The 20184-nt window shown below is 41.8% G+C and overlaps 1 protein-coding gene across 2 annotated transcripts in view; it reads left to right on the top strand.

Annotated features, from left to right (window-relative positions):
• Positions 1–20184, top strand: part of arhgef1a (Rho guanine nucleotide exchange factor (GEF) 1a) — a 76234-nt gene that overhangs the window by 47832 nt on the left and 8218 nt on the right. For both annotated transcript variants that reach the window (XM_052135975.1, XM_052135976.1), the window contains 14 exons: positions 5838–5947; positions 9456–9599; positions 10485–10735; positions 11078–11203; positions 13121–13238; positions 13598–13846; positions 14037–14113; positions 15165–15340; positions 15439–15506; positions 15998–16186; positions 17916–18014; positions 18137–18186; positions 19185–19226; positions 19380–19430. In XM_052135975.1, coding sequence (XP_051991935.1) covers positions 5838–5947; positions 9456–9599; positions 10485–10735; positions 11078–11203; positions 13121–13238; positions 13598–13846; positions 14037–14113; positions 15165–15340; positions 15439–15506; positions 15998–16186; positions 17916–18014; positions 18137–18186; positions 19185–19226; positions 19380–19430 — 1750 coding nt within the window. The remainder of the gene's footprint in view (positions 1–5837; positions 5948–9455; positions 9600–10484; positions 10736–11077; positions 11204–13120; positions 13239–13597; positions 13847–14036; positions 14114–15164; positions 15341–15438; positions 15507–15997; positions 16187–17915; positions 18015–18136; positions 18187–19184; positions 19227–19379; positions 19431–20184) is intronic.

Genomic DNA, 20184 nt, shown 5'->3' with positions numbered 1-20184 from the left:
TTAACTGACAGCTGTTTTAAATGAATGGATCTCTTAAGGAAACTGGTCTCCGAACTGTATGAAAAGCACCTTATTTTCATTCTGCCTCCAAAGGCAGCATTTTCCTGGTTTCGGACATGGATCTATAAAATACTGGTTTCGGACGCAGCACCGGTTTCGTGGTCACGCCTAAAAAAATCTATTACCCTCTTGCGGACTGGACAACACAAGAGCAAACGTAATGTATGTGCAATGTGACCATGCGTTGGCCAAGTGCTCACGTCTGTGTTTGCGTACTTGCATGAAGTATGTTGCGTGCGGCCTTTATTCAACCTCATGTCTATCCAAACCTGCATGTACTTTTGTGAAACAGGGAATTTTAGGGGATGTTAGGCGAATTGTTATCCTCAGTCACCATTCAATTTCATTTTGGAAATAAATATGTAAAAAAAATGAATGGTGAATGAGGCTAACATTCTGTCTAACATCTACTTTTGTGTTCAAAGTGACAAAGAGAATCATAAAGGAAACAAGTTTTCTAGATTTACACTGCTCACTGCTGGTCTGTGAAAAGTGTTCATGAAGCAGTTTTCATCATGGTGTAATTGTTACTGTAGTTTTGCGCATGCGTGTGTGTTTTTTTAGGTTACAAACTGGTAATTACAAGGGTATTGTGCTATTAATGTGGTTGATGAGGACATCTCTAGTGTCCCCATTATTCATATTGCTTAAAAAACATACTAAACAATGTTTTATTGAAAATGTAAAAATGCAGAAAGTTTTTTTGTTAAGGTTAGGTTTAGGGGTAGGGTTAAGAAAATAGAATCTATAGTTCTCTTACGAGAGGTTCTCTCGTATTGCGTAAGCTAGCTTACGCTACGGGAAAGATTCATCTTTTCTGAGATATTGAAGCCAAAAAATTATCCTTAATTTTTGTATCCATTGTCAACGCAGTGCGGCAGCTGCAGACCTTGAGCGGGCTAGCTAGCGAGCTCATAGGTTGCTCTGTGGCAACTGCTGCAGCCTATAGACGAGCTTGGGCGAACTCGCATCCAATGAGAGGCGTCCGCGCGCTCACTGCATCAAAGCCCGCCAAAATGGGCGTGACTAGAGTGCATATAAGCGTAGTTCGTAGGCTGGAACCCTGATTTTCATCTCTTCAGCGAAGCTCTATGCATCGCTGACCTGGAAGCCGCGTCGCCGTTCGAGGCGCATCTAGCAAGCGTGGACGGCGCTAGAAGAAGCCGGCCGTCTCAGCCACCTTCAGCCATCCTGCGAGCTACGCCATCCGACGATGTATCCTTTTATTCAGCAAGCTAGTTCTCACGAACTATTCACAAAAGAGTACGAGCGTCTTTTTCAAGATGCCTCGCTCCACTTGCGCCTCATGTCGCGCCCTTCTCAGCACAGGAGACCGCCACATCATCTGCGCTCTCTGCCTGGGACTGGGGCACGCAGAGCTCGCCCTCACTGAGGGCGGATGCGATTTCTGCGAGGAGCTACCGATGTCGACCCTGCGGGCTCGACTCGAAGCGGTCAAAGCAGAAACCGCCACGTCAGCCGCGCAGGAAGAAGCGCCGCTCACAAAGGCTGCCGGAAACTGTGGTTGAAGCGACTGCCTCGCCGGAGCCTCTCCCTCGAGCATCGCTTTCACCCTCCCCGCCCCCCCGGGACGCGCAGTTGCCGCCGAGCGGCCGCACTGCTGCCATCTCGGATGACGAGGCGGAGGATAAGGGCCGCTGTTCCATCATGGCTTCGGACAGCGAGGAGTGGACAGGCTCCCAAGCCTCCTCCTCGGCCCATGGAATCCAGCAGGACCCGCGCCGGAGTCGAAGGGGAGTTAACACGCCTCCTCACACAGGCCGTCGACCGCCTCGGGCTCGAGTGGTCAACGCCCCCTGAGCAGGCACCCAACAGACTCGACGGCTGCTTTCTTCAAAGCCATCGCCGCTCTACACCCGCGGCCCGGGCCGCTCCCTTCCTGCCGGAATTACATACGGAGCTTGCAAAGTCGTGGAACGCTCCTTTTTCAGCCAGGACCCGTTCCCACGTCTCCACCTCTCTCGCGTCGGTGGACGGCGCCACTGAGAGAGGCTACTCCTCCATCCCCCCGGTCGAGGACTCGGTAGCAGCACACCTTTGTCCGCCCTCCGCGAGATGGCGTTCCAAGCCTGTGCTCCCGTCTAAGGCCTGCAGAGCGACTTCCGCCTATGTTGGCCGCGCCTATTCCGCCGCCGGCCAAGCCGCATCTGCTCTGCACTCAATGGCCGTTTTACAGATCCTACAAGCAGACCTTCTTCGGGAGTGGGATGAGAAAGGCAGGCACCCAGAGGCTGTTACTGATCTACGAGCGCGACAGACCTCGCCCTTCGCGCTACCAAAGCTGCAGCCCAAGCTCTAGGGAAGTGCATGGCCTCGCTGACTGTGACCGAGAGACACTTATGGCTAACACTAGCCGACATGGGAGAAGCAGAGCGCTCCACGTTCCTCAACGCACCGCTCTCTCCGACCGGTCTCTTCGGCTCCGCGGTGAGTGGCATTGTTGACCGCTTCTCAGAAGTCCAGAAAGCCACCCAAGCCATGAACCTCTTCCTGCCGCGTCGCGCTAGCTCCTCTGCAGGCCGCTCACGTGATCAGCCTCCTGCACGAGCCTCTTCACAGCGCCCAGTTCAACAAACTCAAGACTTCTCAGCGTCGACAGGGCGGCCGCCCTCGATCAGCGCTCAGACAGCCGCCGCAGACCGCCGCCCCCCCGCGGGCCTCGATTTAAGGTAACGCTGAAACCAGAGCAACCGAAGTCTTCCTAACTTTGTTGAACAAACGACGGCTCAGTCCTGCCGCGGCTGGACCACCGTCAAAGCTTTGCCCCCTGTCAGTCCCCTTCTCTCAGGCTACTACAGTGGTGAATTTAGCAGCCAACAAGCCGGTGACACTGCCCGCTTGCCTGCACTCAAACGCCGTTTTCACGGCGACCCAAATAAATCTTGTAAAGAGCAAACATGTCTTATGTGTAGAAAAAGTGCCCACAACCCAGTGTTCGCCCCTACACACAAGCATAACACATCCCGTGCCCCTATCAGAGCACGCTCTCATAAAGCGGTTACGAACCGCTCGAGCGTCAGAGTCAATGAAGGCGCCCACAAATGCGTGCGCGCGCCCATTCTCTGCCCGCTCTGTCACACGACCAGCCCTATGTGTAGAAAATGTGCCCACAATCCAGTGTTCACTTCTGCACACAAGCACTGCATGTCTCGTAAAGCGGTTACGAACCGCTCGAGCGCTAGAGTCAATAAATGCGCCCACAAATGCGTGCGCGCGCCCATTCTCTGCCCGCTCTGTCACACGACCAGCCCTATGTGTAGAAAATGTGCCCACAATCCAGTGTTCACTTCTGCACACAAGCACTGCATGTCTCGTGTCCCCACCAGAGCACGCTCACATAAAGCGGTTACGAACCGCTCGAGCGCTAGAGTCAATAAATGCGCCCACAAATGCGTGCGCGCGCCCATTCTCTGCCCGCTCTGTTACACGGCAGCAACCATTCCTCTGTGTGTAAGTCCCGTGCCCATGACTATGCTTGCGCATCACGTAACAGATGTGACTCTTTCCCCATTCATTCCAATCGGGAAGTCACTCACAAAACAGCCTGTTCATGCTGTCTGCGAGCAATCATGCATGAACACACTAAACGCTCTCACACATTTTGTTCAGCGCTCTGTGTGAGGCAATCAGAGCCAATTGGCCATTCACCCTCTAGCGTTACGCTTCAAAGCGTGGGAAGCTATTCCAGGGATATCCAAGTGGGTGTTAAGCACAATACAACAGGGCTATTTGCTACAGTTCGATCGCCGCCCCTCGCTTCAGAGCTGGCTCGAAACCACTGTGAACACGGAAGCAGCGTGCATGCTTCGTTCAGAAATAGCAAGCCTTCTGTGCAAAAGGGCCATAGAAAAAGTGCCACCCTCTCTGAGCGAGTCGGGGCTTTACAGCCATTATTTTCTTGTTCCCAAGAAAGACGGCGGCCTCAGACACATATTAGATCTCAGGGTTTTGAACAAGGTGCTTGCAAAAAGACCGTTCAAAATGCTTACAATCAGGAAACTCCTCGCGCATGTGCGCCAGGGGACTGGTTTATTTCTCTCGATCTGAAAGATGCATACTTTCAGATTCAGATAAATCCCGTCACAGGCCATTCTTGAGATTCACCTTCGACGGCCAGGTTTATCAATACACCGTCCTTCCGTTCGGCCTGTCCTTAGCACCCCGTACTTTCACGAAGTGCATGGATGCGGCGCTCGCACCCCTGCGGAGTCAGGGTTTGCGAATTCTGAACTATTTGGACGACTGGCTGATTATGGCTCAGTCACATATGGAGCTTCTGTCTCACAGAGCAGTTCTCCTCAGCCATCTGAACAGTTTGGGTCTTGCAGTCAATTGGACCAAGAGCTCACTACAGCCCAGTCAGACCATTTCCTTCCTGGGAATAGAACTAGACTCCGTGGCAATGACGGCTCGCTTATCTACACAGCACGCACGCCGTGTTCAGCGACTAGCCGCATCTTTTCAGATGAACAGCCTCACGCCTCTGAAGAAATTCCAGAGAGTGCTAGGTTACATGGCCTCAGCCGCAGCAGTACTTCAGCTGGGTTTACTGCACATGCGCCGCTTCAGCATTGGCTAAACACCCGCGTCTCGCCGGGCTTGGGCCACAGGCCGCCAGCCCATCAAGGTGACTCAGACCTGCATATCAGCTCTGCAGCCCTGGACAGTGGCCGAATGGTATCAGCGGGGAGTGACAATGGGAGCTGTATCTCGCCGAAAAGTCATCTCGACAGACGCGTCCAACACGGGTTGGGGCACGGTCTGCGAGGGCTCTCCGGTTTTCGGCCTGTGGTCAGTTTTTGTGTGGTCAGGCGCGCACGGCGTTGACAATGGGTTCCCGTAGCGTAAGCTAGCTTACGCAATACGAGAGAACCTCTCGTAAGAGAACGTATCGGTTACCTAACGTAACCTCGGTTCTCTCTAGATGAGGGAACGAGTATTGCGTAGCCGGCCGTGCTCGCGCCACGCAGCGACTTTTCGCTTCAGTCAATGAAAACCAGGGTTCCAGCCTACGAACTACGCTTATATGCACTCTAGTCACGGCCATTTTGGCGGGCTTTGATGCAGTGAGCGCGCGGACGCCTCTCATTGGATGCGAGTTCGCCCAAGCTCGTCTATAGGCTGCAGCAGTTGCCACAGAGCAACCTATGAGCTCGCTAGCTAGCCCGCTCAAGGTCTGCAGCTGCCGCACTGCGTTGACAATGGATACAAAAATTAAGGATAATTTTTTGGCTTCAATATCTCAGAAAAGATGAATCTTTCCCGTAGCGTAAGCTAGCTTACATCTAGAGAGAACCGAGGTTACGTTAGGTAACCGATACGTTCGTACAGTATAAAAATTATTATGTCTATGGAGAGTCCTCATAATGATTGTGTGTGTGTGTGTGTGTGTGTGTGTGTGTGTGTGTGTGTGTGTGTGTGTGTGTGTGTGTGTGTGTGTGTGTGTGTGTGTGTGTTTTGTGGGGCTGTTTTAGTTTAATGTAAGCATTTTGTTTTAATGTTATTTATTAGTCAGTGTATTCGATTTATCTTCATTATTTATTTGTATTTGTTATTTTGTATTTATTTGATTTTTTATACTTTTATAATATATATAATTCATTTCATCCACTAATTTTATTTGTATGGGTTTTTGTGTTTTGTGTGTGTGTGTGTGTGTGTTTGTACGTTTTTTACTTGTGTCTGTTGCATGGGATTGTTGGGGTGCATGCGTGTATATATGTTGTATCTGTTTGTATGCATGTGCATGTGTGTAGGACTCTGAATGATGACTCTCCTCTGGGGTTGCGCAGGATCTTGTCTCAATCCACAGACTCCCTCAACTTCAAGAACAGAACCATGTCCATGGATTCACTCAATGATGAGGGTGAGACACACACATAGTTGTCTGAATGAGGACATACCACAGATTTCTCTCTCTCTCTCTCTCTCTCTCTCTCTCTCTCTCTCTCTATATATATATATATATATATATATATATATATATACAGTTGAAGTTTACTTTCACCTTAGCCAAATATATTTAAACTCAGTTTTCAAAATTCCTGACATTTAACTGTAGAAAACGTTCCCTGTCTTAGGACTGTTAACATCAATACTTTATTTTAAGAATGTGAAATGTCAGAATAATAGTAGAGTGTATTATTTATTTCAGCTTTTATTTCTTTCAACACATTCCCAGAGGGTCAGAAGTTTACATACACTTTGTTAGTATTTGGTAGCATTGCCTTTAAATTGTTTAACTTGGGTTAAACATTTTGTGTAGCTTTCCACAAGCTTCTCACAATAAGTTGCTGGAATTTTGTCCCAGATTTGGCCCAAATTTCCTCCAGACAGAACTGGTGTAACGGAGTCAGGTTTGCAGGCATCCTTGCTCGCACACACTTTTTGAGTTCTGCCCACAAATGTTCTATCAGATTGAGGTCAGGGCTTTGTGATGGCCACTCCAATACCTTGACTTTGTTGTCCTTAAGAGATTTTGCCACTTGAAGACCCGTTTGCAACTAGCTTTAATTTCTTGGCTGATGTCTTGAGATGTTGCTTCAATATATCCACATTATTTTCCTTCCTCATGATGCCATCTATTTTGTAAAGTGCACCAGTCCCTTCTGCAGCAAAGCACCCCCAAAACATGATGCTGTTCTTCGGCTTGCAAGCCTCAACCTTTTTCCTCCAAACATAATGATGGTCATTATGCCCAAAAAGTTCCATTTTTGTTTCATCAGACCAGAGGAAATTACTCCAAAAAGATAAGATATTTGTCCCCATGTGCACTTGCAAGCTGTTGTCTGGCCTTTTTTATGGTGGTTTTTGAGCATTAGCTTCTTCCTTGCTGAGCAGTCTTTCAGGTTATGTTGATATAGGACTCATTTTACTGTGGATATAGATACTTGTCAACCTGTTTCCTCCAGCATCTTCACAAGGTCCTTTGCTGTTGTTCTGGGATTGATTTGCACTTTATGCACCAAACTACGTTCATCTCTAGGAGACCAAATGTGTCTCCTTCCTGAGCAGTATGATGGCTGCATGGTCCCATGGTGTTTATACTTGCATACTATTGTTTGTACAGATGAATGTGGTACCTTAAGGCATTTGGAAATTGCTCCCAAGTATGAACCAGACTTGTGGAGGTACACAGTTTTTTTTCTGAGGTCTTGCAAAGAGCAATGTCAAGCAACTGATTAGCTTGCTTAAAGGCTTGACATCATTTTCTGGAATTTTCCAAGCTGCTAAAAGGCAAGGTTAACTTAGTGAAAGTAAACTTCTGACCCACTGGAATTGTGATGGAGTCAATTAAAAGTGAAACTATGAATCAGTTTTGATTTATTTTGGATTTTGTTTTGTCACAACATAATTCCCATAATTCCATTTATGTTATTCCATAGTTTTGATGACTTTACAATTATTCTAAAATGTGAATAAAAAAAATATAACAAAGAATGAGTAAGTGTTTCAAAACTTTTGACCGGTAGTGTGTATATATATATATATATATATATATGTACTGTGTTTAAGGCTGCAACTTAACAAATGTGGAAAAAAATGAAGGGGTCTGAATACTTTATGAATGCACTGTATATATATATATATATATATACTGTATATATACAGTGCATTCATTAAGTATTCCGACCTTTTGTCGATTTGTTATATTGTAGCCTTATTTTAAAATGCTTGAAATTATGATTATTAATTTTTTTCTTCACATCATTCTACACTCCATAACCCATAATATTAAAGCAAAAAACTGATTTTTTGAAAATGTATAATAAAATTTTTTTTTAAATATTGTATGGACATAAGTATTCAGACCCTTTGCTATGACACTTTAAATTTAGTCCAGGTGCATCCCATTTCTCTGGATCATCTTTGAGATGTTTCTACTTGTTAATTGGAGTCCACCTGTGGCAAATTCAATAGATTGGACATGATTTGGAAAGGCACACATCTGTCTATATAAGGTTTCATAGCTGAAAATGCATATCAGAGCAAGAACCAAGCCATTAGGTCAAAGGAACTGCCTGCAGAGATCAGAGACAGGATTGTGTTGAGGCACAGATCTGGGGAAGGCTACAAATTTCGGCTGCATTGAAGGTTCCCAAGAGCACAGTGGCCTCCATAATTATTAAATGGAAGAAGTTTGGAACAATCAGGACTCTTCCTAGAGCTGGCTGCCCGGCTAAACTGAGCAATCAGGGGAGAAGGACCTTGGTAAGAGAGGTGACCAAGAACCCAATGGTCACTCTGTTTGAGCTCCAGAGACCATGTTTGGAGATGAGAGAAACTTGCAGAAGGACAACCATTACTACAATACTCCACCGATCTGGGCTTTATGGCAGAGTGTCCAGATGGAAGCCTCTCCTTATTATATTTGCAAAAAAGCACCAAAAGGACTCTCAGACTGTGAGAAACAAGATTCTCTGGTCTGATGAAACAAAGATTCAACTATTTGGCCTCAATTCCAAGTGTCATGTCTGGAGGAAACCAGGCACCGCTCATCACCTGCACAATCCCACCCCAACGGTGAAGCATGGTGGTGGTTACATCATGCTGTGGGGGTGTTTTTCAGCAGCAGGGACTGGGGGACTGGTCAGGGTTGAAGGAAAGGTGAACGCAGCAAATTACAGAGATATCCTTAATGAAAACATGGTCCAGAGCTCTCAGGACCTCAGACTGGGCAAAGGTTCACCTTCCAACAGGACAATTACCCTAAGTACACAGCCAAGACAATGCAATAGTGGCTTAGGGACAACTCTGTGAATGTTCTTGAGTGGCCCAGCCAGAGCCCAGACTTGAACCCAATCAAACATCTCTGGAGAGACCTGAAAATGTCTGTCCACCGACAGTCTCCATTCAACCTGACAGAGCTTGAGAGGATCTGCAGAGAGAATGGCAGAAAATCCCCAAATCCAGGTGTGCAAAGCTTGTCACATCATACACAAAAAGACTTGAGGATGTAATCGCTACCAAAAGTGCTTCAACTAAGTACTGAGTGAAGGGTCTGAATACTTATGTCAATGTGATATTTCAGTTTTTTCTTTTTAATAAAGTTGCAATAAAAATTAGTTTTTTGCTTTTATGGAGTGTAGATTGATCTGTTGAAAAACATTATTTAAATAATTTTAGCATAAGGCTGCAACATACAACAATACAGTGCAGTACAATACAATATAGTATATACACACACACAGACACATACAAAGACTCCTCAAACGTAGAGGTATAATAGCTTTTTTTAGTTTCTTTGGTAAACATTTCGATATTAAGTGTATTTCTTATAAAAATTAGATCTACATTTTATTTTGGTTTTTAGTCTGCAAAATCTGAAGGTGTAAAATAGGAATGATTATTCTTATTATTTGTTTTACATTTAGGAGAGGAGTACTTCACCTCTTTTCTTGAAGAGTTGGAGTTTGAGGGCCAGGACTTCGAGGCGGATTCCTGGAGCATGGCCGTAGACACAGCCTACTTGCAGACCCACCGTAAAGACATCATCAAGAGACAGGACGTCATCTATGGTTAGAAAAAGGCCTGCATCACAGTGCTTATATCCAGGATCAAAGAATGTTAATGAATGTAGATGGGCCATTGACATAGATCTTTGTGACCTGGTTGAAAACACTACTTATCTCACTGCTGTAAACATGAATGTTTTGGATTATCATCAATATGTGATTTCAAAGTGCAGATCCTTTTCTTGGAAATGACATTTATTTGTACTTATTCCATTAGCAAAAAGGTTATTCTTTTGTTTACAAATTTTTGTTTTTGAATGAATGCATCTTGTTTGAAGGATGTTTGTTTATTTTTACTGGAAAATAAGTCAAAAATATTAATTCAAAAATATTTTTTGCTGTGCTGATGTCTCCAGCAGGCTTCTTAGTTTGCTAAACCAGAAATACTTCCTTGGTCAACCAGCTTCACCAATAAAGTTTTGCTGGTGAACAGCATTGCTGGTGTACTTAATATGTATTACATGAATTTAAGGTTAGGGTTAAGGTGAGGGTTGGGGATATCGATTTTTTTTTAAATAATTCTGATTTAGACCTATTGGCAAATTAATCAGACCTATTTGTGAGCCGCTTTAACTAAGTGATTGAAAAGAACTGACACAAAACATAGAACCACTCACTAGTGTAACATCATTATGGCTTGCTAGGCTGTTTTATTCTACAAGAGCAATGCCAAACTCATAAAATATATGAGAGCTGAGGAACAATTAGGAAAAATTATATAGATTATGGATATTTCCATAATTTCTGACATTTTATCAATTTCCATGAATGTTTCAGGACTGGAAAACACGTTTTTTTTAATTCTCTGGTATTTTCAGGTTTTCCATGACTGTTGGAACCCTGATTATAGCAACATATCTCTCTGATTTTATTCTCAATGCTGTTTAGAGCTGATCCAGACTGAGATCCATCACGTGCGGACCCTGCGGATCATGGATGGGGTGTTCAGGAGGGGAATGCTGGAGGAAGTGCAACTGGAGCCAGGAGTGGTGCATGCACTGTTCCCCTGCTTGGATCGGCTGCTGACGCTACACACAAACTTCCTCACACAGCTCCTCGCACGCCGAGCTCACAGCCTTCAACCTGACAGCCCAAACAATTTCACCATCACCCAGATCAGTGATGTGCTCATAAAACAGGTAGATGTGTTTTTGTGGGTGGAACAGGATTTCAATGCTTGTATGTCGGATTTGTAAATGCATGTGGTTGCAACTGGCCTGCCATATGGATTTTGGATTAACTTGTTTGTTTTGAATGCCAGTTTAAAATGTCACATATAAATGCACAATTTTTGGAGGTGAAAGATGTGATGTCATGTCTCTGAGTGAATGTCAGTGGAAAGTCAAAATGAAAGAAAGAAGGACAGATTGAAAGAGACACACTGTGTCATTCTCTCCAAGTGTATGAGACTGGGAGGTTAAAAACTTTCAGGTTTCAAGAAAAGAAATGCTCATTGTGTCAGTACTGTGTGTGCACTTAAGTTCTCAGGTCAGCGTGCTGAAGAGATGCTGAAGGCCTACGCCGAGTTCTGCAGTCGTCATATGAAGGCTGTCAAACTTTACAAAGAGCTGTTGGCCAGAGACAAGAGACTCCAGCACTTTATACGGGTAAGAACAACTCTGCTGAAATGACCAGCTTAGGTCAGCATGAAATTTCCTTTCATGTCTGTCTTGATGATTGACCATTTTAAAGGCATAGTTCACCCAAAAATAAAAATTCTCTCATCATTTACTCACCCTCATAATATCCCAGGTGTGAATGACTTTCATTCTTCAGCAGGACACATTTGAAGAAAGATATCTTATCAGTAGGTCCGTTAAATGCAAGTTGATGGTGATCAGACCTTTTGAAGCTCCAAAAAATCACAGACAGTCAGCATAAACATCATCCATATGACTCCAGCGGTTAAATTAATGTCTTCTAAAGCAATACTCTCACATTTTGTGTGAAAAAGAACAATATTTAGGTACTTTTTAACTCTAAACCATCGCTTACAGTCAGCAGCAGTATACGTATTCATGAGAGCTTTAAGTTCACGCGGTCTCTTGTGTGACGAATTTACGTTGGTATATTACGAACATAATCTCACGTTCTTCTCTCAGTTGAGACATCCAGGATATGTACACAAACACACCATTGTGAGTAAAGAATCAGATACAAATACAGATCAAAACCAACAAAGCTTCTGTACAGCGTTCCTCCTACTCAGTTGCAGACAGCGCTGCTCTTTCGGCTGTGTCGCACTTGCGTCAGTTCTCGCGTGAACATGCCAACACAATTATGTCACACGTGCATACTGCTGCTGACCGGAAGCAATAATGTATAGTTTAAAAGTATTTAAATATTAATCTTTTTCACAGCAAAAGTGATCGTATTGCTTTAGAAGACGTTAATTTAACCGCTGGAGTCAGATGACTTTTATGCTGGCTGTCTGTTCTTTTTGGAGCTTCAAAAGTCTGATCACCATCCACTTGCATTTTAGGACCTACTGAGCTAAGATATTTTTCTAGTTTTCTTTAAATGTGTTCTGCTGAAGAAAGAAAGTCAGACACACCTGGGATAACATCAGGGCGAGTAAATGATGAGAGAATTTACATTTTGGGGTGAACTATCCCTTTAACAGATATAAAGTAATTTCTGTAATGGGTGTACAAAGATTATTGTCTTAGCGGCTGGATTAACAGTGCATGTTCAGACTGCGGTGAAAGAAGCCAGTGCCGAATTGAGTCGGTACTCAGTACTATACTGTAAAAAATGTGTTCTTAATGAGTTTTTAATTAGTGGTTTTTCACTTGTTTTAGTTAAATGTCTAAAATCCTTAAAATTATATCAATGTAGTATAGTGCAGAAAGCTAAAATACACTTAAATATACATTCTCTGAAATCAACTCTCATTATCTTATGCAATTTTGCTTCTCAAGATTTTTAGATATTTTACTCTTTAAATTTATAAAGCCATGTGTATCATTTTTGATACATGATACACACATGTCTTTTTGCTGTGAAATCTATATTGTTACTGATATTTTAAAATGAGTAACTTGTGCTTGGTTAAAAAAAAAAAATTATAGTATAGAAAAATGATGTTCAAAATGTGTATCAAATATTATCTTCAGGCTTTTGAAGCAAATCTCTCAATCATCCTGACATTTCATTCATGTCCACCACAATAAAAACACATAGCTTTGAAAATACTGATGTCTAATTTTTAAAAGATATGTTTAAAATGTGAAATGTGTGTGTGTGTATTTTGTTTTTTTATACGTTCAAAAAAAGCTCAGTTTAAAAACGTTTTCTGACTATTATTTCATGTCAAGCTTTATATGGTCAAGATAATTTTCTTGCAGTGTTCAGATACAATATTATTGAAAGAGTGGTATTTACTTATGTTTTGACTTTAGTATTAATTTACTTTAGTAGTACCAGTACTTTCAACATCCCTTAGACACAAAGGCAGAAATCTTCAGTGAATAAATAGTTAAACATCCAATTATTATTGTCTTTGTCCTTCTGTCTTCTCTCAGAGGGCAAGTCGCGGCCCACTAATGCGTCGTCACGGGTTTCAGGAGTGCATTCTGCTGGTTACTCAGCGCATCACTAAATATCCTGTTCTGGTGCAACGTATCCATGACAACACCAAAGGTGAGACAAAAGAAGCTTGTAAAAAGTTACCCATTTCAATACTATTCAAACAGCCACTCCCCTCCAACTCCCTCATCTATAAACTTTCTACACATTCTTCTTATATGATATACTGTATGAACTGGATGTAATATGCCCTTTGACAGCAGTTCAAGTGATCAGTGAGATCACATTTTCTAGGAAGGCGACAGCTATAAAAGGCATGTTTATTGTCCAACCAATGGAAGACAGGGGAGTGTTTGGGAAACTTGTTTGAAACCAGTAATTCTTTTTGCAATTCTGTTTGGTGCAGAAATTACACACTTTACCTTTAAAAGCACTGGAGTTAAGTTCTTTGATTTGTGTGTGTGACAACACAGATAACCCAGAGGAAGCCTCAGGTGTGTCTCAGGCTCTGTCTCATATACGTGAGTTGCTCTGTTCAGTGGATCAGCAAGTATTAGAACTGGAAAGGACACAACGACTGCAGGAGATCCGCTCCAGGGTTGACCCGCGGGCCGAGGCCAAACTCCGCTCCGGAGCCCTGTTCAGACCGGCTGAACTGTTACGCAGACAGCTGATTCACGAGGGCACACTGCTCTGGAAAACACCCAGCTCTAGACTCAAAGGTACACAACAATGTGCTGGAGCACAGGGAAAGAATGTGGGTTCACGTGATTGAGAAAAGGAAGTATGATGTGTGATATGATTTGTCTGCGAGAGAGGGAGAGAGACAGATGAGCTATTGCATTAGCTTTGTTTGTGTGTGTTTTAATACACCATATTTCCCATTTTATTTTTCCTTTCTTTTTTTTCTAGATGTTCAGGTTCTGTTGATGACTGACATTCTAGTATTCTTGCAAGAGAAAGATCAGAGGTTCATCTTTGCCAGTTTGGTAAGTTAATTCAATTTCGTTTAAAGATTTCCTTCTTTAAAGGAATAGTTCACCCAAAAATCTAATTTCTCTCATTATTTACTCACCTTCATGCCATCCCAGATGTGTATGACTTTCTTTATTTTGCTGTACACAATACAAAATTTGATTTAGATGAATAGATTGAACATTTCTGCTCTGTTGGTCTATTTAATGCAAGTGAATCGTGGCCAGAACTTTGAAACTCCAAAAAGCATATTAAGGCAGCATAAAATGAATCCATAAGACTCCAGTGGTTAAATCCATGTCTTCAGAAGTGATGTTATAGGTATGGGTGAGAAACAGATCATTCTTTAAGCCCTTTTTTAAAAAATAAACTTACACATTCTTCTTATTTTATTTTTAGCAAATCACATTCTTCTGCAGGGAGGAAAATGTATAGTAAAAAAGGAATTAAATATTGATCTGTTTCTCTCCCACACCTATCATATTGCTTCAGAAGATATGGATTTAACCACTAGAGTTATATGGATCACTTTTAGATTGAATAGACAAAAAGAGCTGAGATATTTTTCTAAAAATCTTTGTTTTTGATTTTATTTTGTTCAGCAGAAGAAAGGCAGTCATACATCTGGAATGGCATAAGGATGAGAGAATTTTAATTTGTGCATGGACTATTCCTTTAAGATGATGGGTCTTATTCATGAAATATAACCACAAGATTAGCATTACTGTGATTATTTCTTACTTATTTAAGGTTAGGGATTTGAACAACCCCTGGGGTGAAAAAAACCCATAGACTTACATTGAAGGAGGTATATTTAGAGGCCAGAGAATCATCTAGACTTAGAGTGGGCGTTTTCGACTTTGGCTCGTTAGAAAAAACCTAACAACCACCCAGAGCATTCTAGCGACCATATTGCAATTCCCTAGCATAGTGGCAGCGAGTTTTGAATGGGCAAGCACCAATATGTTTGCTATATATAAGTTGTTGTTACTTTTTAGTTTTTTTCAGAAGTTGCTCAGTTATGGCCCAAATATGTATTTTCTTTCCTTCTCATTGTTTCTGTAGGATAAATCCGCTGTGGTGTCACTGCAGAGTCTGTTGGTGAGGGACATAGCCAATCAGGAGCGAGGGTTGTTCCTCATCAGCAGTGAATCCAGCCCACCTGAGATGTATGAGCTGTACGCTGCTTCTAAAGATGACAGAAACACCTGGATACGACTCATTCAGCAAACCATCAGCAGGTACATGTACATACATGCTGCATGCATATAATCCTACAGCAATTTTATTAACATATTGTATTCTAATGGCCATTCTCCTTTATCATTTTGTTGCACAGCTGTCCCTCAAGAGAAGAATTCCCACTAATAGAAACAGAGGACAAGGCCCTTTTGCGAACACTCAAAGGTTTACTTGCAACACATATACTTAAAGGGATAGTTCACCCTCTACAAATTCACTCACATTCATGCTAACATTCTGCTTATTATCTCCTAATGTGTTCCATGGTAGAAAGATAGTCATATAGGTTTAAAAATTTTAGGATAATGATGACAGAATCTTTTATTTTTGTGTGAACTATTCCTTTATACTTACATACTGTATATTCACACTCAAAGCCATATTAAAATTCAATATTCATTGTTCAGACTGGAACAAACACATAGAAAATTATGAATTACTACTAAGGGTTCATCACAAAAGATTTGAAAGTTGAAGCTTTATGTTTCAAGGTTATAATTTTAACCTTATTGATTCTGCCCAGTCTACAGAAAACAAGAATTTTTCTTCAATGCTTTATCTCAGTGCCCTTTAAAGCCCCCATACTTATCTTTAAATTACACATTATACCCAATTCGATCCATCATGATCTCTCTGTGTCATTCACATTATTTCAGCTGATATCCAGCAGAAGGACAGGGAAGTTTTAGAGCTGCTTCAGGAGCGGGTGACCCTGTTCTCTGACTTGGCGGAGGTCATGGGAGGTTACGAGGTCATACTGCCACAGTGTTCCAGAAACCTCTTCAGAGCCGAGTCTCCTCAAGCCTCCCGTGGAGAACAGCTACTAACTCAGGCCATAACTGAGGGTAAAACAAACAGAAAGTTACATTTATAACTTAAGCAGGGTGTTCCTTGTATTCCAGGACAAATATCTAAAAATCCTTAAAAAAAAAATATATTCACTTTAGAAGAATAATTGCATAAGATAACTATATAGGTACATTTTCTGAAGAAAATATAAGTAGTGCTTGCCATGGCAAAACTCTTTACCAAGAGCCTCAGTACCCCGCCCCAAGTGAAAAGACCCCACACCCATGACTGTAAGATGTTCTGGTGCAGAGATATTAGTGTTGTTCTACGGTTGCTAGGGTGTTCTATCTAGTTGCTATGCAGTTGCCTGGGTAATAACAAAAAGTCTGCTTTCAATGCTGAGTCAAAAAAGCCAACCCCCTTGGCTCCACAACGCTGTGGTTCAGAAATATGTGTGTTTAAGTTTTGTTGCTAGGCTGTTCAATCTGGTTTCAAGGCAGTTACCAGGGTGATACTACAAAGGCTGCTTGACACCCCAAGTCAAAAGAACCCACCCCCATGTCTCTATGATGTTCTGGGTCAGAGATGTGTGTTTTAATTTACGGTATCTAGAGTTACCCCATCTCGTTGCTAGGCAGTTGTCAGTTTGATTCTTAAAAGGCTTCTTGCTAGACTGAGTCAAAAGAGCCGACCCTGAAGTCTGTATGACATTGTGATCTGAAGATATCCCAATAGCAATTTTGAATGGAAGTCAATGGGGTTGGTTGCTAGGGTGCCCTGGATGGTTGCTAGGGCATGGCTTGGCAGTTTCCATAGAGATACTTAAAGACAGCTTGCTAACCCAAGGCAAAAGAGCCCATCCTGTTGTCTCTATGACATTCTTATACGGAGATATGATCCCACAAATTGAATGTCAATGTGAAGTCTATGGGACATTTTGGCCTGATTTTTCATTTGCCAGGCGATCGTCATTCACCCAATCGCTTATAAAAAATCAGAGCACACTTCTCCTCCATAAGCCAGTCGATTTGACACCTCATTCATGGGTTTGCGACAAACGGTGCGAGATGAGTTACAAACTGAAATTTTGTACTGAAGAAGAAGAATCAGTATGTGAGATCATAATAGTGATGCTTTGCTAAAGCAAGCACCACTTATAAGATATTTCTTAATTCATAAGAATATCTTAAATTAAATGTTTTCTTCCCCCATTGGCAAATTTTTGTCCGATTTATGCTTAAAAAAAGAAAAACAAAATTGGACTAATGGGGTATGGAAAATGTAAAAAAAAAAAAAAAAAAGTTAATTCAGGTAATGTCCTCTGAAATGTCTTTTAATTGTAATTTTGCTATTAAGACACATTGATCTTGTTTTAAGGACGTTTTTTTATGAAATCTGATATGATAATGATAAGTTGACTAATGAAAATAATTTTCACACCCAGAAACTGTACATACAAAAGATGATTTTTTGTAAATATTTTTTTTATTATTATTATTAATAAAACAATCAAGGTTTATTGTGGTATCCGAATAATTAAAAAACTGACCCAGACTCCAAATTAAATGACAAATCATCATAGTACAACATTTTGGAAATTGTGTTTCATTTTGGTGTGAAATAGTTTATACAAATGCATTATTTCTAAATGAAATCTGATTCTTGTTCATACGTAGTTTTGTGCTAAAAATGCCAATGGGCCTTTATTCTTTGTCTGTTGTTTATGAAAAATCACTTGACATTCCCTTTTTTGTTTTCACAATGTACTCTTCTCTTCCTCTGCAGTGGACAGATTGACAGAGCTGCTATTAGGATCCAATTTCGAGGTTCCTCTCCACTGCAGTTCCAACGGCCACCAAAACCACACTGGAGCACTAGTAATCAGTGAGTGTCAAAAAAGCATCATGTGCATGAATATGTAAATGAATTAGACTTTGATGTCTCTGATTAGCTGAATAATATCCCTATAGCTAAATCTGACTAATGAGCTTTCTCCTTCCTTCCAGATGGCCAAGAGGTGTTAGTCAATGGCTCTCAGGAGAACCAAGCTGCTCAGGTAAACGAAAGATTCTTTCTACTTATATTAATCAACAATTACATTTTAGTGGTCCTTGCTTAGCAGAACTCCCTATAGTAACTGTCCTGGCAACCACCCACAAAACCCGTAGCATCATGGTGGCGAGTTTGGCACGGACTAGCACCATTCTCATTTTCTTAATCTAGTCTTATGTACAAATTTGACTGTAGATAAGAACTGTATACGTAAAGCAAAAAGATGGTTATTCACAGCAGCGCCATCTTTGATTTTTGACGGGAATGGCAACGAGGCTGCAAAGGATAGACGTACAGTCTCTTCAATGGGCTGTACTGCAGTTTAAAATGTTTTTAGATCATTCTGCAGACAAAACATTGAAAATATATATTTTCAAAGACATTGAGTATATAAAAAAACTCCAGACAACATGAGTTGTGAAACATCAGATGGGAACTAGGGGCTTTATACAGCTTTATGCCATTTGTGCCATTGAAGAGATGGTACAGTGAATCTATCCCTCACAGCCTCGTTATCATTCCCATTAAAAATCAAAGATGGCGCCACTGTGGATAAGGCCTTCATGGCCACACAGAGAAAAGATTAATAGCTTAATGTTAGATACTGTAAGTGTTCATGAGCTGTTCATTATGATGTAGTCTGCTTCTCTCTCAGCCACATCCACAAGCCTCAAATAATTCTCATACATTCTTACAATTTAATGAGGATGTACATAGCAAGATGGTCCTATTGCTGAGCTTTTATGTAATCCTGAAAAAAGAAAAGAAAATTTGTCATTTTTTCAAGCCCATCTAAAACTCGCAGGTTTCCATAGCAACCTGAATCTACCAAAAACTCTGCATCACAAATCGCCACCGTTGCTTGAAAGCTGTGCCTCATGTCTCTTTTCAAAGAAACATAGCAAGACTGCATTTGTACTAACAAAAGAAAGCTTTTTGAACTGGCTGGTTTACAATTATGGTTGTGTGTGAATAACTCTGAAATAAATTGTTTTACTAAAGGATGGTAATGGGAATCAAATGGAGGACAAGACACCAAGTGAGGTATTGACATTTAATTCAAGACCATACTTAATTTATGACAGCAAAATACCCAATAAACCTATTAAGGATGCCCATATATCTAGGCTTCCATATACTACAACTGTGTATATATATGCTATATTTAGAAAGCTGCAATATTGGTTTGTATTTCAGGAGGTGTCACAGAGGCTGGTGAATCTCAGTGCTCAGCTCCACGCTCTACAGGTATGTGTATTGTATAATACATTTGCCAACTCTGTCTAAAAACACTGATATACAGTGAGGAAAATAAGTATTTGAACACCCTGCTATTTTGCAAGTTCTCCCACTTGGAAATCATGGAGGGGTCTGAAATTGTCATCGTAGGTGCATGTCCACTGTGAGAGACATAATCTAAAAAAAAAAATCCAGAAATCACAATATATGATTTTTTTAACTATTTATTTGTATGATACAGCTGCAAATAAGTATTTGAACACCTGTCTATCAGCTAGAATTCTGACCCTCAAAGACCTGTTAGTCTGCCTTTAAAATGTCCACCTCCACTCCATTTATTATCCTAAATTAGATGCACCTGTTTGAGGTCGTTAGCTGCATAAAGACACCTGTCCACCCCATACAATCAGTAAGAATCCAACTACTAACATGGCCAAGACCAAAGAGCTGTCCAAAGACACTAGAGACAAAATTGTACACCTCCACAAGGCTGGAAAGGGCTACGGGGAAATTGCCAAGCAGCTTGGTGAAAAAAGGTCCACTGTTGGAGCAATCATTAGAAAATGGAAGAAGCTAAACATGACTGTCAATCTCCCTCGGACTGGGGCTCCATGCAAGATCTCACCTCGTGGGGTCTCAATGATCCTAAGAAAGGTGAGAAATCAGCCCAGAACTACACGGGAGGAGCTGGTCAATGACCTGAAAAGAGCTGGGACCACCGTTTCCAAGGTTACTGTTGGTAATACACTAAGGCGTCATGGTT

The sequence above is a fragment of the Xyrauchen texanus genome, chromosome 10 (assembly GCF_025860055.1).
Source record: "Xyrauchen texanus isolate HMW12.3.18 chromosome 10, RBS_HiC_50CHRs, whole genome shotgun sequence".
Lineage (NCBI taxonomy): Eukaryota > Metazoa > Chordata > Actinopteri > Cypriniformes > Catostomidae > Xyrauchen > Xyrauchen texanus.
The sequence above is the reverse complement of the archived record's forward strand: the minus strand, read 5'-3'. Positions and strand labels throughout refer to the sequence as shown.